Genomic DNA, 17,065 nt, shown 5'->3' with positions numbered 1-17,065 from the left:
AGGTAATGTGGAGGCACCATGCTGACAGTACACGGTGATCCCCCCATTCCCCCGGCTGTGGTGACTGCAGGGAGGTATTGGGGGTGCAGGGTAGCTGCACACTGACCCTAGCAGTACATGGTGGAGAGGCTGCCCTCAGGCAGGGTGCAGTGCTGACAGTGGGGTGAGGCTGTGCAGAAAGGAGGCCTCCCCCCACCCCCACCTCACCCGCCCCCCTGACTCCCCCTCTCCGGACAGCGCCCCGGTGCATTGTGGGCGCAGTCCGTTGTTCATTTGCCATTCGACCTCGGCCGTGCAGGAAAGACGCGTTTGTGGGCGCCATCTATTCCGCGGGACACGGCGCGGTGCTGGCAGCGCTGAGGGCAGGACAGGACGCCGGGGCTGTGCCATTCGTTAGCCGCTGGGTGAGCAGTTTGGTTGAAGCAGCTTCCCAGAAGCCCCTGCGCGCTTGGCAGACAGCGGGACAGACACATCACGTATTACCGGAGGAGGGGGGAGCGGCGGCGGCGGCGGCTGCACGAGGCAGGGCGCGTGGCGGCCCCCCCTGCGGGAGCTCGCGGCCCCCCAGGTCGGACAGTCGGGGGAGAGAGGCGCTAACATGGCGGAGATGAACCGCAGGACCTTGGCCTTCCGGGGAGGCGGAGGAGGCCTGCCCGCTGCGGGTCCCCCTGTGAACAATAACAACAATGGCGTCGGCTCTGGGGCGCTCTCTGTGGAAGAGGCTTCGGCCTGGTCCCTCAGCCGCCAGCTCAACGGGGGAGGCAGCGGAGGCCCGGAGGAGGTGGAGGTGGAGCTGGAGGCCGAGGGCCTCTTGGATGACGATGAAGAGGAGACCGAGGCCTATCCCGGAGTGGTGCTGGGCGCCCGGGGAGAGCCCCGGCAGACGGCGGCCGGCAGCGGGGTGACCGGGGCCTCGGTGAGCGGGGAGAGCAGCGACGACGACGAGGAAGAGGAGGATGAAGAGGAGGAGGACGAGGAAGCGGCCAGCCAGGGCGGGAGGGGAGAACCGGCAGCCGCGGAGGAAGAGGACGGTCCCCGGCGCTTCGGCCTCATCCCCGCCGGCCGCTCCCAGTCCCTCATGCCCAACATGCACTGCTCCTTCCAGGGCTCCTGGCTGCAGGAGTTCCCCTGGCTGCACTTCTGCCAGGAGACCGGCCTGATGTCCTGCGCCTGGTGCCACAAGGACCAGGGACACTCCGGGCACGACGAGCTGGCCAAGGGCACCCGCAACTACAAGAGGGTCCTGCTGGTGCGGCACTGCCAGTCCGCGGAGCACCGGCTCAACGACCCCGCAGCTCAGGTGAGCGGCCCCTCTGTGTGCATTATAGGAGCCATGTGTATGTGGTACTCTGCCTGCAGCAGCCGGCATGCTGGGGGTTAATGGTGATATGTTACTGTGTACACATAGTGCTGACATGTGGGGGGCTGGGGGGAGGAGAGTGTCCTTGGAGATATCGGTTATCTCTACCCCACCCTTAGTGTAAGCTGATTACTGTACCAGGGGGGAGGAAGGAGTGACCTACATACACTAAGAGGGGGCACAGGCCGGAAGTGTGCTCCCCGCCCTCTGCTACTAGTCCCCCATCTCCCCTTCCTGTGACTCCCCCTACTGTGCCCAGGTGGGCGCCGCCCGCCTGCTGTCCCGGGTTAGGGACGTGTTGTTACTACGTGGCTGATTCCCAATGGGTCCTTATTAATGTCACCAGTTGCGTGTTACTGTGTTACAGAGCGCACATCAGCTCCCAGGTGCTTCACTATGTGCAGTGTGTGTGTGTGTGTGTTATATGCGTATGTTTACAATTGTCCATGAGTGATGATGTCATTTTCATGCTCATGACTAGGGATGCTGGCTCTATCCATTCTTTCACATTACTGCAAGGTTAAATATCGACCAAGCAAAAATAGATGACTGCACAGTCATCACACTGTTGTTTTAGTTAATATCCCCAATGTCCTACAAATTAAAATGTAGTTTAGATAATAAGATATTGCATGCCAGATCCCAGTATATCAGAAGTAAAGTGATGTATTGGTGTTTATGCTCCTCTTTAGATCTGTACTACGAGTTGCTTCAGAGCTTGCATGTTTAAATTAAATCAGTTTAGCAGCTGATTGCAGAGGCAATCTGCTTTTAACAACTGCTCATATTAAAACTTTGTGCTATAATGTCCATGCATATCTGTTTTGGTGTAGTAACCTTGGATAGAAACACTTTGAGTAACAGTGTTTCTCTATGCAATATCTAATTTGTTAACTGTACTTATATTTATACTTATATAGGTGTACTCCGTTTTATTAAGTTTATCCTGTGGATTTTTGTTATCCGGTGGATTTTAGTAAGCTTATGTTAACTGTACATTTGTATATCTGATTTTATACATATAAGTTGCATATATGAAATGTGTTGTGTAATAGAACCTATTGTTTTTTATTTCTTATATTGCACAATTGACATTTTGATACTTTAGAAAATTATGCACCTTCTTATAGTACCATTGTGTATAGTGTATTTTAACTCGAGGACACTGATTTTTTTTTTTTTCGATTGCTATTCATTTTTGATTGTTCTTTACAGGAGCCTGAATTAAAACAGGAAGTGCCAGACACCTACAGTGACTATAGTACTAAGCCAAATGAGAATTCCTACTGCTATCAGCTTCTACAAGAACTCAATGACCAGAGAAAGAAAGGCATTCTGTGTGATGTCAATATAGTGGTAAATGGCAAGGTTTTCAGAGCTCACAAGAATATCCTGGTTGCAGGCAGCCGCTTTTTTAAAACCTTATACTGTTTCACAAACAAAGAAAGCCGTGACCAAACCACTGTTACGTACTTGGACGTTGTTGCTATTCATGGTTTTTCAGTCATCTTGGACTTCATGTACTCGGGTAATCTTGTACTTACCAGCCAAAATGCTATTGAAGTAATGACGGTGGCCAGCTATCTACAGATGACGGAGGTTGTCCAGTCATGCCGTAATTTCATCAAAGATGCCTTGAATATAAGTATAAAATCGGAAGCTCCAGAATCAGTTGTTGTGAACTATAACAAAAGAAAAAGTAAAGATGGCATTACTTCCCGGGATCAGAAGACCGCTACCTTCTGGGCCACCCGTAATCTTACTAGTTTGGCAACCAATGCAAAGCTTGAGACAGAAGGGTTTAATTTAGAAGAAACACCTACTGAAAACTTCCAAGCCAATGATTCTACATGGATTCAGGACAGCTCGCCCGAAGTGACAGAAATTGAGCCCCCAGCTCAGGGAAAGGTGTTTGTGTGGAACGATATGGGTTCTAATTCAGTCAGTGTGCAAGAGGCCAGCAAGCCAAGGAGGAAAAACCAAACCACAAAAAGATTTGTTTATAACATCCCTCCGAACAGTGAACTTCAGGTAGATGGTAATACAATGCTACAGCAACCTGTTCCATACCAAGAAGATGATGTGCAGTGCTTCCATGATGGAGCAGGTAGGTTGTGGCTCTCGCATATTATACAACAATCTCTGTTTGTCAATTGCAAGGTTGTCTGAAGTGCTCAGGTCATGGAAACATTTACCCATTTTGTTCCATTAGGTTTCCTTTATGACAAAATATTCTCAACTTTACAACCTGATATATTTTGTCTAGTATTTGTATTGTTAAGTAATAGTTCATGCAGATGTTTAGTTTTAGTTTATTTCTTTGTGTTTCATATGCATGTGGAGTACAAATTAGATCATAAAAGCTGTGGGGCATTTTACACCTAAATGCAGTGTTGGTGGATGCGGTGGTAGTCACATTAACGATCCTGTTAACATCGACAGTGGCTACCACAACAACAAATTAACGAAACTGACTTGCCCGACCGTTAATAAATGCTGACTGACTCTCATAATGACAAAACAAGTCCCCGACAGTCTGCTGACAAATCACGACCACCAGTAATGACGGCTGGGTGTTTTGACGGCATTTAAAATGGCGACTGATATATCGGTATTTTTAAAGCGACAATGCCGGTCATCGAAGGTAGGTGTTGGGATTAGGAATAGGGTTAGAGACCCGGCATTGCCGCTTTAAAAATACTGATATAGCGGTCGCCATTTTCAATGACGTCAAAACACCCAGCCGTCATTACTGGTGGTCATGATTTGTCAGCAGACTGTCTGGGACTTCTTTTGTCAGTATGAAGGTCAGTCTGCATTTATTAACTGTCGGGCAAGTCAGTTTAGTTACATTTTTTTGTCATTATACTCACTGTCGTAAAGAGCTTCGTTAAATCATACCCCACCCGGTGGATGAGGCCTGGAGACTAAACAGTGGACTGTTCAGAGATGTATCCTAACAGAAAAAAGACTTGCATTGGTAGCATTTCTGCTAGATGGTATTGGGTAACTAAACGCTAGGCAGCTGTATTGCCACCAGAATCATATATCTTGCATCCGCTTTCTATTCCGCTTGGCCACACAATATTTTGCAGGTGTGCTGTTTTCATAGGCTGTGTATTTTCCTACTAGGGAGTAATGTTTTGGAGTTTCCTCTGCAACTTTTTTTCTGTTAGAAGTAATTTTACTTTGTTATAAGTACCATTTTGTGACAGCTCTAATAGGATTAAGTAAGAGAAAAGCACCCTGGCTGTGTATTCCTAAAAACTTTTTTTGCTAGTATTAGAACTCGTGTGTATCACAGTATCCAGAAACTTAGTGACATTTATATGAGCCCTTCACTATTAATAACAAATGGAACAAAACTATTTGGTAGGCTGCAGTAAGATTCTTTCTTTTGTACAGTATTGTGTAAACAGTTGGTATCCCTGTTCATAAAACAACATTCACATCACTTCCCAGTTTAAGCAGATAATAATGGCTCTCGCTTAGCACAGGCTGTGCACAGGAGACTATGCAAATGCTCAAAAATATTCCTGTGAACATAGTCTTTAGTTTTAACCTCATATTTGTCGGGAAAGCTTCTGTTCAATGTCTGAAAAGCTTTCACTGGGTTCTAAATTAAACTGAGAGCATCTTAAACTTGTGAATCTAAAAGCACTCAAACACTTAAATTCCAATTTATGGATGTTCCCATTTCTTAGAATAGGAAATGTTTAACTTTATTCAAAGCATTGCCAGACATTAAACTATTCAAAGTATTTAGCTGTGCTGTCTATTTGTTAATCATTATCTGCTACATTACAAAGTGTAAAACCACATTTAACAAAGGTGATGCTGAGTTGTTTGCTATCATAGGAATTAACACCTGCATGTTGGGAATATATAGAACATGAGAATTCACAACATTACTTTCTATAAGGATGATTTCTATTAGTTGTTAGTAGATTAAGCTATATATAATGTAATTGATGTTCCCGTAGACAACCTAATCCGCTAAAATAGGGTACATTATGTGTTACTCCTGCATAGTATATCTTTCCTCTTTTTTCCTAATGAATAACATTGCAATATGTGAGAAGTTGTGTTCTAGTCATTTTGGGGGTTGTGTGTTGTTGCAAACACAAGTGAGAGATGAAGATCTTTCTGATGCTTCCGTTACAGTAAGTTCATGTTTACAAAAGCTGAATTGCTTTGGGAGGAGCAGGCTGCAATTTATAGTTAGAGACCATTAAGTTGAATTTCATACTGCCTGCATTTTACTTTGGTCCAGGGCATTACAATAAGGCTGAACTCTACAAAATAAAACCATTTTAGATCTATAACTTTATGGCTATAGCTTTTAGTGTCTGTTGTATTTTTCATAGCACTATAGAGTTGTTTGTTTTTTTCCGTGTTGCGGTGTCCGAAGCATGGGAAATGAGAGTCATTTTCCATTCCTGTACACGTAATTTTCTAACAAAAACTAAAGGTAGAAGTTTACGTTGTAATAATCCAGTTGAAGTGAATGGAGGTGTTTTAGGAGCCATTACACTTTCATGCTGCAAATAGTCCTGGAGGCAGGAGGGTGGGATTTTACCTGTTTCTCAGTCAAATATACTGGAAAGCCTCATTAAAAGTGCTGCACTAGTGGAACAGGCAGATGAAAATCATTGCTTGGCTTCATGTCCTGACTTTGATCGTTGAGGCAATTACGTTTGTCTATGAATAGGTCTGTCTACAGCATGTTTTGTCAAATATTAAATCTATGAAATCAGAAATTAAAGGTCAGTAATTGATTTATTAAATGCCATTGTGGTGTTCTGATAATTGGAAGGTTTTTATTTAATGGACCTTTGAAATTTACTAAAAGGAAAGGCATTTTTATAATGTATTATGTTGAAATGCTGTTTTTGTTACCTGACTATTTGCTCGATTTTTATGTAAATCTATGCTTAATTATTTTTTCATCATAGACTCCTTTCAAAAGACCTTATTCATGTAGATACTTGCTGTTCTGTTGGATGCTGCAAGTTTATTGTCTTGTTACTATTGTTGTTTTGCTCCCAGTTGGCTGTTATAATTGAGTAGTGTAAAGAACCACACCTGGGGGCTTTATTCATGTTGGCTTACCTCTAAGGTGAGGCTTGATCTGCTGTGAAGTCACACCCTCCTTTATGTCTGTAACATGAGATGTACTCCTAGACAAAGACCACTGGTATACAAAGGCCGTGGGTGAAATTACTACTTTCATTTCACAGAATACTTGTAAATTTCTCCCCCACTTCCCTTACTAGAATTTGATTACCTGATGGCAAATCATAGGGCCTGTTCACGCTTTTTTTTTTGTCCCCTATGAGGTCCAATGTATAACCCTTTGATCTCTATGCTAACATGCATGAACTCTTCACGTATGTCAGCAGCTTAGGTTATGGACCAAAACCGCACATGTAGCCGTACAAAACAATGCATTTTTCCACTCCTGTCTTACTTTCTCTTGGAAACAATGACTTACATGAATCCTTTTACATAATTCTTGTTTATGATGACATTTCCAACATTGTCCACAATTTTCAACTTTCTAACTCTTTCTGAGCAGGAGAAATCGCGAAACATAGTCAGAATGCATTTTTCCACTCCTGAACTTAAATGTCTTACTTTCTCTTGGAAACATGTAGGCATAATTTTTGCCGATCCATGTGCATCCTTGCATATTGGCATAAGGAACGATGATTTCTGATATCAGAAAACTGTTCCACTCATCTTCTCTATATGGGTCAAATGCATCTCTGTTTGCAAGATCTTGGTCCTTACAATGTATAGTGCAATTATTTACTATATAATTGTAAGTTTTTTTTTTCCTATCAACTTATCAGTTGTGTGGCCTCATTAACTAGCCATTGGACATTCTACATCTGTCTGAGTAACTTTGTTCCTGTGTTTTGTAAAACATTATTTACCCTTTGAAATTGTGGCGTGTTTTCTTATAACGGCATGGAAACCAGTAGGAATATGTACATTTACTGTGAACATTTATATAACACTCTGCAGTGCTTTACATACATAAAGTATGTTTTTTCATTGTTTTTTTTTTTGTTTGTTTTTAATCTTTCCCACTACTACACTCACTAAACTGACTTAAGTGTCTGATCTGAAATCTAAGGGCCTATTCACATGGACATTTTTGTTCACTGGGAGGTCCAGTGCATTCCCTATTCATCATCATCATCCTCTATTTATATAGTGCCAACATATTCCGTAGCGCTTTACAATTGGGGACAAACATAATAAACTAATAAACAAATTGGGTAAAACAGACAAAGAGGTGAGAGGGCCCTGCTCGCAAGCTTACAATCTATGGGACAATGGGAGTTTGATACATGAGGTTAAGTCTACATTTTGCATTTTGGCCCAGCCAGACTGCAAAGGTAAAAGTGACTCATAAGTTAAATGATCTTGTCACACAACAATGTTGGTCAGGGGGTAGTTGTCTTGTGTGAAATTGTGTAACAGGCTAAAGGCGGTGAGGTTAAGCGGAGGGTGGTTGAGGAATATTATAAGCTTGTCTGAATAGGTAGATTTTCAGAGAACGCTTGAAAGTTTGTAGACCACAGGAGAGTCTTATTGTATTGATCCCTTCACTAATACACATGAGCTATACATGCTTCAGCAAGACAGCATCCGTGGGTTATGTGTCCTTGTATGTTTCCATAAGAGCCATAAGAAATGTGAACATCTATACCTATTGCTTGCTGCTTTTTGTCAAAATGAATGTGTCTGGGGCACTGAGCTCACTTATACAGGATTTCACACCCCTCCCATCTGAATGTGATTGACAATAAAGTTTAATTTAAGTTCAGGTAGTGCAGGACAACACATCTAAGTTCATCCTGATCAAGGAGTAAACATATCGCTGGTTGGCCCTGAACTGGGAAAGCAATCAAGAGAAATATATAAACTTCAGTGAGGATCACTTTCCTTGTACTAGTCTCTCTGTTTAGCCTGAACCTCTGGTCAGCTGCTGTATGCCTATGAAAGAGGGAGGTATTCAAGGCAGTTTCTTGCAGCTTCTCTTTGAATTAAGTTGCAGCTTGTATTACTTTTCAGTTGTATTGCCTGAATAAAGACCGAAAAAACCTTTTTATGTACATTGTACTTATACCGATTTAAAATTTCATACATAATTAAGCATCATATATCATAGTAACTTATTTTCTGGGGTTGTATTGCAATCTCTTGGGAAGAATTTAAAGTCCAATTTCTTTAATGTGCAACTTGTCTGAACTGAGAGCAATATAATACAGCACAGTCATATCCACAGAGGTGTAAAGTAAGAATATGCAAGTAGTAGCAGTACTAATATTCTCAGATCAGTTGAGCTTGCAACACAGAGAGACTATTGAATTTTGCCAATGGGTGTCTTTAGACATTTTAGAAGAACATCGTATTATTTGAAATGGCTGTAAACATTTGTTTGCCATAACTAAGCATTAAAAGTATCTGTTTTAAACCGTTTTAAAACATGGGTTGCCTATGTTTCATTCAATATCATTATAGTTGCAACTTTTAAGGATCACTCACTTATTTTTAGATTAGATGCACCTTGTTATCAATTCAGATTTTGTATATTTTCACTGTGGACTAAACACAATCAGAATAGAGGTGAACAAAATATTGTGCAATTCAGAAGCAGGATATCTTGAGGAACCAGGGAAGATTTGCATGATAAATACATACCTTTCTTCTAAAAATGAATTGCCAGCAGTAAACTATTTTAGGCACATTGGCTACCAGGTTCCTGGGGTTTGTCCAGCCACGATTATAAACTTAAAATTAATTGATCGTAATTTAAATGCAGAATATTTCCATTGACTTTTGTGTTTTGTTTTCAGGCACTTCAAGTGAGTTTAAGTTTAGTATGTTTCCAGAATCGTGGCCAAGAGAAACATGGGAAAATGGTAATCTATTACTTTTACTACTAGGTGTTGTTGTGTCGTCCCCGGCTCATTTGTATATGTCCACTTTCTGCCAGTAATGCTGCTTGTTTAGCCTTCGTTCTACTGGTAATAATTTATGCTTAATGAGATTAATAATTACTGTTCTTCTCAAATTATAATGATACTTATAGATTCACAAATCAGATCCAGGCAGACAAGCTAGGATGTTATATCATACCTCAGTGCTGTCCCTATAGTTTCATGAAGATGTCTTCATATATGTTAATATGTGCTCACAGGCTATATACTACAAAAAATAAATAAATAAAGTGTTACAGTACTCTAAAGTTAGTGATGGGTACGGCTGCCGTTTAAACAGTCCTGTTCTAGCTGTTAACTTCAGCATTCATAGTTGTATCTTTCAACACATCCATGTTGGTCTTTTTGTAACGGTTATCCTGATGGGATACATTTTACAGCAAGAGCCAATGTTCAATTTGTCTATGAAATCGCCCTTCATATATCTTAATTTTGGTTGGATAATGCATCATTGTCTCACCACCATTTGTGATTGGTGGCTTTGAGTAACTTAGTACTACTTAAAGTCTGAATGGCCATGCCAGGACATCCAACTGAAATTCTTGATGATGAAACGCGTAGGGATGTTGCCTGTCGTTCATAAAGAGTCTGAAACTTTCCACAATTGGGTAACTGATTTAAGTCATTTTATGTATTTATAACCCTTCCTAATGGTGCTAATGGTAATTTTCAGCATTTTTATTGTGTGTTTTGTTGCTTTTATTTGGTACTAGTATTTTTAATCAAGACGCGCCCCCTCTCTTTGTGGACTAATGTATGAAAATGTTCTTTTTATGGAAGTTTTTGTGATCGCACGCTTAAGTCTTCTTGCAGAGTTCACCATCCAGTGTTTGCCCATTGTTTTTAAGCCATTATTAAATCTTCTTCCCTGAGCCTGCTGTCAGTCTATTTGAAGTGTGATAACCTTCTCAAAATGCAATAGCTTGGGTCACATAGTCCAATGACAACGGTTGTATAACATCTTTGGGGGCGTTGGCAGGTGAATATAGGGTAGAGAGGTTGCAAACCCAAGTCCCTAAATTTGTTCATCCCATGTGTGGCATGTACGGTGGCGAAGTGGTTAGCACTTCTGCCTTACAGCACTGGGGTCATGAGTTCAATTCCCGACCATGGCCTTATCTGTGAGGAGTTTGTATGTTCTCTCTGTGATTGCGTGGGTTTCCTCCAGGTGCTCTGGTTTCCTCCCACACTCCAAAAACATACTGGTAGGTTATTTGGCTGCTAACAAATTGACCCTAGTTTGTCTGTCTGTCTGTGTGTGTGTGTGTGCTAGGAAATTTAGACTGTAAGCCCCAATGGGGCAGGGACTGATGTGAGTGAGTTCTCTGTACAGCGCTGCGGAATTAGTGGCGCTATATAAATAAATGGTGATGATGATGATGATGATGTATCATCATCATTTATTTATATAGCGACACTAATTCCGCAGCGCTGTACAGAGAACTCATTCACATCCGTCCCTGCCCCATTGGAGCTTACAGTCTAAATTTCCTACTATAGACACACACTCACACACAGACAGACAGAGAGGGAGAGACTAGGGTCAATTTTTGATTGCAGCCAATTAACCTACAAGTGTATTTTTGGAGTGTGGGAGGAAACCGGAGCACCCGGAGGAAACCCACGCAAACACAGGGAGAACATACAAACTCCACACAGATAAGGCCATGGTCGGGAATCAAACTCATGACCCCAGTGCTGTACACACCCCTATGTTAGGCACAATAAACCCTTTTAATATACTTATTAAATTGGACTACACTTTCCCCCGTCTGCCATGTTGTGGTTTTGTCATCTAAATGTATATGAAGAATATTGAATTACGAGCCAAAATTTATTAGAAATATATGAATATGAATTGCTTTCATATTGCTTGTTGTTGGTTTTTATAATGAGTCCTTTACCATATAGATATTTGTGCAATGAGAAATATATTTAACTCTAGTTATAATTTTGAGTTGATTTTAACGTTTAATCATTAGGTAGAGCTGTAATGTTTTAGCCAATGCTATTTGATAAACCTTAATGTTTAATATCAGAATAGGCATTGATGTATTTTGTTTTTTAGGAGATGCTTCAGCTGGGCTCATGAATAAGTTGAAATGTCCTCACTGCAATTATGTAGCAAAATATAGAAGAACGCTAAAAAGACATTTACTAATTCACACTGGAGTGAGGTCGTTTAGTTGTGACATCTGTGGAAAGCTGTTTACTCGAAGAGAACACGTCAAGAGACATTCCTTGGTAAGTTGTCCTGATCACGGCTGGTCATTAAATGATACTGCAGCTAAAATACAGCTTGTTCCTGTATGAAAGAGCATTTTGGGTTATTTATAACTGAGAAAGTTTCCGTACTCTATTAATTGACCCCGAGAAGGTATTTCACTGAGCTCTCCATTTCCTGTCTTACTTGACATGTAAGAGCAAGGTATGAAATAATGTAAAACTATGTTTAAGAGGACCTGTAACCAAAAGGGCAAATATGTGGTTTGTTTTGGTTTTTAACTATTTATTTTTAATTAACAATGCTCAGAAATTTGATGCCAAAAGAAATCCCCATCATCCCCTGCTTACCCTGGAGAGCACGCAGTATGAGGCATGCCCAATATGCAAATCACTCACAGGGCAGCAGTAATTATCTTTCTCCCTCGCTGCCCCCCACTGGTCCAAGTCCGTGGATTCCACATCCCCTGTAGCTCTGACGCAGCACTAGGGCGTGCATGACGGTGCCCAATGACGGAATGGTAACCATTCTCCTAAATGAAGGGCCCCCTGCTTTTCATACTTTTTGTTTTAAATGCACCCTTAGGTAAAGGTGCATGGTGTTACATATGATGTAATATATAACAGTGGAGAGATGTTTTCAAAGTGTTTCTCCAGTACGTGATATTTTATGTATACTGATGAATTTGTAAGTGGTATTGCCATGTAACTCATGTGTTTCAATACATTATTATAGGCGTTACATTTTATAGGTATTGTACCTTGTGCAGAGACTACATGTTTATAATTATGCATAATGTCTTAATGTAAGTACTCATAGGGGTAAGATTTCTTATACAAATGTATGCAGCCACTCTAATAGTGAACAGAGAAAGGAGATTGGTTGCCAGTGTATGCAGACTTCTACATATTTGTGTATTTTAAAAAGTTCAATTTAATCTTCTTTAAAGATGCCAATAAGTTAAAACTTGTATTTTGTAATTATATCATTTTAATGGGTTGCAATTCTAACATAGACTGATAGTTGCATGATCCAGTATGGTGTATAGGTGTGTATAGCGCACACCTATAGCAGATGGTCTTGTCTAAAAAGACTGCATAAAGTAATGGTGGTGTCAGATTACAGTATCCTTTCTGCCCAGTTCACTTTTTAATAAAATGCTTTTACTGTAACCCTCCAATTTTATATATTAACTGGCAAATACCTCTTCCTTTTTTTTTTTTTATGTTCTGTCCAGGTGCACAAAAAAGACAAGAAGTACAAGTGTATGGTATGTAAAAAGATATTTATGCTGGCAGCAAGTGTAGGAATTCGGCACGGCTCTCGGCGCTATGGAGTTTGCGTAGACTGTGTGGATAAATCCCAACCAGGGCTTCAAGAGTCTGGAGTAGAACAGGTGACGGACCCGGACTTTCCTAGGGATGAAGAATACGATGATAATGACCCTGTGGAGGCAGTTGATGCAGATGATGACCTAGTGGATGAAGGAGAAGATCAGAACGACCATTCTCGGTGGTCAGAGCAAAACGACCCATCCCGCTGGGGAGAACAGAACAATTCATCACAGTGGGAGCGACAGAAACCACAACCTCGATGGGACGAGTCAGGAGACGTTTGTATGACAATAGATGACTGACTGCCAATTGGCATTTAAACTCAAGGGTGCTGCAGCCGGATGGGGATGCTGAAGTGGATTGATGAAATGTTATTGGACTGAAGGCTAACAAAACATGGTACTCTGCTGGACGATAGTTGTTGCTGTGAAACTGTAGGGTCAAAGCCTTATAGCAAAAAATTTTGTTTTCTTTTTCTTTTTTTTTTATTTGCACAGGACTGTACAGAATACAACCATTGGTTGACATTTACAGAGTCCTAACATCTCCAATCAGTTATCAAAGAAATGTATTTTTATTTATAGGATATAGCTATGTTGGTCCTATCAAAGCCTAAAAACTACTATTGTAATGTTAAAATGTGTATCAGTTAAGTTTTGTTAGAATGAAGAGATTATGCTGAATCAAGGTATGAATGTGCTGTTCCTTACACTACTAGAAGAGTGAATTAACGTTCATTTTTTAAAATGCGTTGCTAACCCTTTTTTCACTGTAAGGATGCAACTGCTTGAAGCTCATCTGCAGATCTTTATCTAATGGGTTGTGGGTGAGTTTTGGAATTTTGCTAGCAAGTTTGTGATGAAGATTCTTTGAAAGAAAAAAAAAAAAGCAGTGCTCGTGTTAGATCACATTTCTCCCACCTTTTAGTAATTAGGTTTTTGAATGATTCACTGTAATTGTATTCACGTTTTGTTAAGTTATTTTTATTGTCTGTCAACTCTTTGTGGCCCCCCTATGTGTATACTGCTCTGTCCCTGGAATTCAGGTCAAGCTGGGTGCTTAAGTCATGTGTTAGTGATGTCATGAGCTACGATGGGATCACTGTCTACATTTTGCATCATATAAAGGGATTACTGAACAGGAGTGATCAGCAAGTCTCTAGACTGCAGTTTTTTTTAGTTCAGTGACTTGCTCATGAATTGCTGCTTTTTATATTATTATTAATAATAATCTTCATAGCATATGGGTGAATGTAATCTTATAGTGTGGCAGTGTAGACTTCTGCTCCAGGTTGTGTTTTCAACCATATGTTAAGTGGGGATACGTTGTACCATTCACACCAGATTCCTGACGTTGGCACTTGGCTAATCATGCTTACGTTCTTCTATAATTGTATTTTATTTACTGTGTGTTTTAAAAACTGACCTCTGTTAGAGCAGACACTCTGTCCTCCTCATATCTTGCAAAATCCTGGTTGGTAATTGCTAACCAGTTTGGTTGGATTAATTTAATTATGCATTAATAAGTAACTCCTTAAAACTTGCCGTATTTGGTGTACTAGAAGAGTCGTGGAAGAGAACATAATGGCATTTGTTCCTTTCTGCCCTGCTTGATTTTTCCATACAGGACAAAACTCCTAAAGTAAATGGTGAAAACAAAAACACACAAACCGTTATTTTACTACGTCTCCATTTGTTAAAGTCTCATTTAGTTTTTGGATCTAACGGTCTATAAGATTGTCCGATTTGTAGAGGTTTTTCTGTGGGAGGTTTCAGGCACTTTCCGCAGAAGGGAACCATGTAGGCAGTGTAAGATGTAGTCTGAAAGGGTTTTGAAGCTGTTGTTGGATCCCCTAGTAGTTTAAAAGTCTCAACATTTGTTGGTGGCACAGAGCTTAGGCTATCCTAATGTACTGTATGTTGTCATATTTTTTGCTTTGTATCACTTTCCTGTTTTTATAATAGGTTGAAACTGAATTGTGATAGCTTTTTGGAGTTTTTATGTAGACTGCCAGGCTGAGTGCTCAAGCAAATTTCTTATTTGTTAAATAAATGCTTTATGATTGCCCCTTCTGTTAATAGGAATATCATGTCAGGTTGAGTATTCAAATGTGTATAAACTGCAATTATCTTTACAATTCTATTATTTATTTTATATATATATATTTTTGGGGGGAGCAATATTGCAATGACTATCTACTTAGAAGAACAATGAAGTCATAGATGTTGAGCTTTGTCTTATGTCTCATCCTCACCAATTTTTGATAATTCTTTTGCTTCTGGCACCAGCACACCCATGGCCAAGAGTATGGAGATTTCAGGCTCTCCAGAACTATCCCTGGTTTTAGGCTAAACATCTTTCAGGAGGTTGATTAGAAGACCTGTATAGCTGAGAGAGAGAGTAAAACGCATTTCAGACCATCGACAAGTGTAGAATAAGTGACCACTTTTATAGCAATGTTCATTGAAAAGTGTCACTGCTTCTGTAAACATCTTGAAAATGTTTTTGCTGCCTATATGATAACGCATTCAGTAACAGTCCTGTTGCGTGATAAGGATTGGATATCTGCAGTCAAAATGTCCCTTAGATCACTGAAAGCATAATACTTCCTAAACTACAAAATATAATTTTTTTTAATTTGTTTTTGTTCCTTTTTTTTTTTTTTTGGTCTGGTGGGGGTCCAAAATAAATTTTGTTTTAAAAGTTTAAAGAGTGTATTTTAAACATGAGTTATGTTCTGCTTTGTGAATATGTAAGTAGTGTGTGTCTATTCTTTTTTTTTTTTTTTTCCCTCCATTTTTCATCTAGATTCCTATAAATAGTTTAAATAATTTGCTCCTTGTAGAACTGTCAATATATACATATATAAATAAATATTATAATATATATACATTTCACAAAAATCTGCTTTATTAGGAGCAAACTCACTCAGAGCTTAGAACCTTGGACCTGGCTTTAAATTCTGTTGTGCATTTTTTTTTTTCCACAAGATCTTATTCTATTGAAACAGAGAATTCTTTTCCTACTTCAATCATTTCTGTATATTCGATAAATTATGACCAAATGTGATGTTAGATTGCATACAGTAAATTTAAATATACACTTGGTACACTACATTACTGTTGTGGCGTTTATTTGACCTGCCTTTTCAATGAAATCTGCTACGTGACCTGTATTTTAACGGACATGGCTAGTGGGACTGCTGGATGTAGTTTGTATGCCTTTGGCAATGAAAGGGTAAAATGCCCAGGCAGAAGAAGGGTGCACACATCGAACTATAACAAAATGATGGAAAGGATTACACTTCACTCCAGTTAGTTCATTCTAATTGCAAAGGGAAATATACAGTCAAGTCCATAAATATTGGGACATCGACACAATTCTCATATTTTGGGCTCTATACACCACCACAATGGATTTGAAATGAAACTAACAAGATGTGCTTTAACTGCAGACTTTCAGCTTTAATTTGTGGGGATTTACATCCAAATCAGGTGACCAGTGTAGGAATTATAACAGTTTCTATATGTTCCTCCCACTTTTTAAGGGACCAAAAGTAATGGGACAATGGACTCAAAAGCTATTTCATGGACATGTGTGGGCTATTCCCTCGTTATTTCATCATCAATTAAGCAGGTAAAAGGTCCGCAGTTGATTCTAGGTGTGACATTTGCATTTGGAATCTGTTGCTGTCGACTCTCAATATGAGATCCAAAGAGCTGTCACCATCAGTGAAGCAAGCCATCATTAGGCTGAAAAATCAAAACAAACCCATCAGAGAGATGGCAAAAACATTAGGGGGTAAATGTATTAATGTCCGGATTCTTCAACTCCGGCGTCTCCAGCGATTAAATTTAAAACGGCGCTGCATTGTAAAGGGAAGTTTCCCTTTACAATGCAGCGCCGCTTTAAATTTAATCGCCGAAGACGCTGAACACGCCGGAGTTGAAGAATCCGGACATTAATACATTTACCCCTAGGTGTGGCCAAATCAACTGTTTGGAACATTCTTAAAAAGAACGAACGCACCGGAGAGCTCAGAAACACCAAAAGACCCGGCAGACCACGGAAAACAACTGTGGTGGATGACAGAAGAATTTTTTTCCTGGTGAAGAAAACCCCCTTCATAACA

The 17,065-nt window shown here is 40.2% G+C and overlaps 1 protein-coding gene across 1 annotated transcript; it reads left to right on the top strand.

The window, feature by feature from the left end:
* Nucleotides 1-239: 239 nt before the first annotated feature.
* ZBTB10 (zinc finger and BTB domain containing 10) lies at nt 240-16,049 on the top strand. The gene is made up of 5 exons (XM_075213699.1): nt 240-1,300; nt 2,576-3,467; nt 9,232-9,297; nt 11,444-11,619; nt 12,837-16,049. Exons 1-5 carry the CDS (start codon nt 599-601, stop codon nt 13,233-13,235), a joined length of 2,235 nt encoding a protein of 744 aa, XP_075069800.1. The 5' UTR covers nt 240-598; the 3' UTR covers nt 13,236-16,049.
* The last annotated feature ends 1,016 nt before the right edge of the window (nt 16,050-17,065 follow it).

The sequence above is a fragment of the Mixophyes fleayi genome, chromosome 5 (genome assembly GCF_038048845.1).
Source record: "Mixophyes fleayi isolate aMixFle1 chromosome 5, aMixFle1.hap1, whole genome shotgun sequence".
NCBI classification, from domain to species: domain Eukaryota; kingdom Metazoa; phylum Chordata; class Amphibia; order Anura; family Limnodynastidae; genus Mixophyes; species Mixophyes fleayi.
The sequence above is the reverse complement of the archived record's forward strand: the minus strand, read 5'-3'. Positions and strand labels throughout refer to the sequence as shown.

Bases quoted from the DNA above. Each gene is read 5' to 3' on its own strand.
- ZBTB10 (XM_075213699.1), top strand. From the start codon at position 599: ATGGCGGAGATGAACCGCAGGACCTTGGCCTTCCGGGGAGGCGGAGGA. The intron at 1,301-2,575 runs GTGAGCGGCCCC...TGTTCTTTACAG, and splicing joins TCAACGACCCCGCAGCTCAG to GAGCCTGAATTAAAACAGGA. The intron at 9,298-11,443 runs GTAATCTATTAC...TTTGTTTTTTAG, and splicing joins AAGAGAAACATGGGAAAATG to GAGATGCTTCAGCTGGGCTC.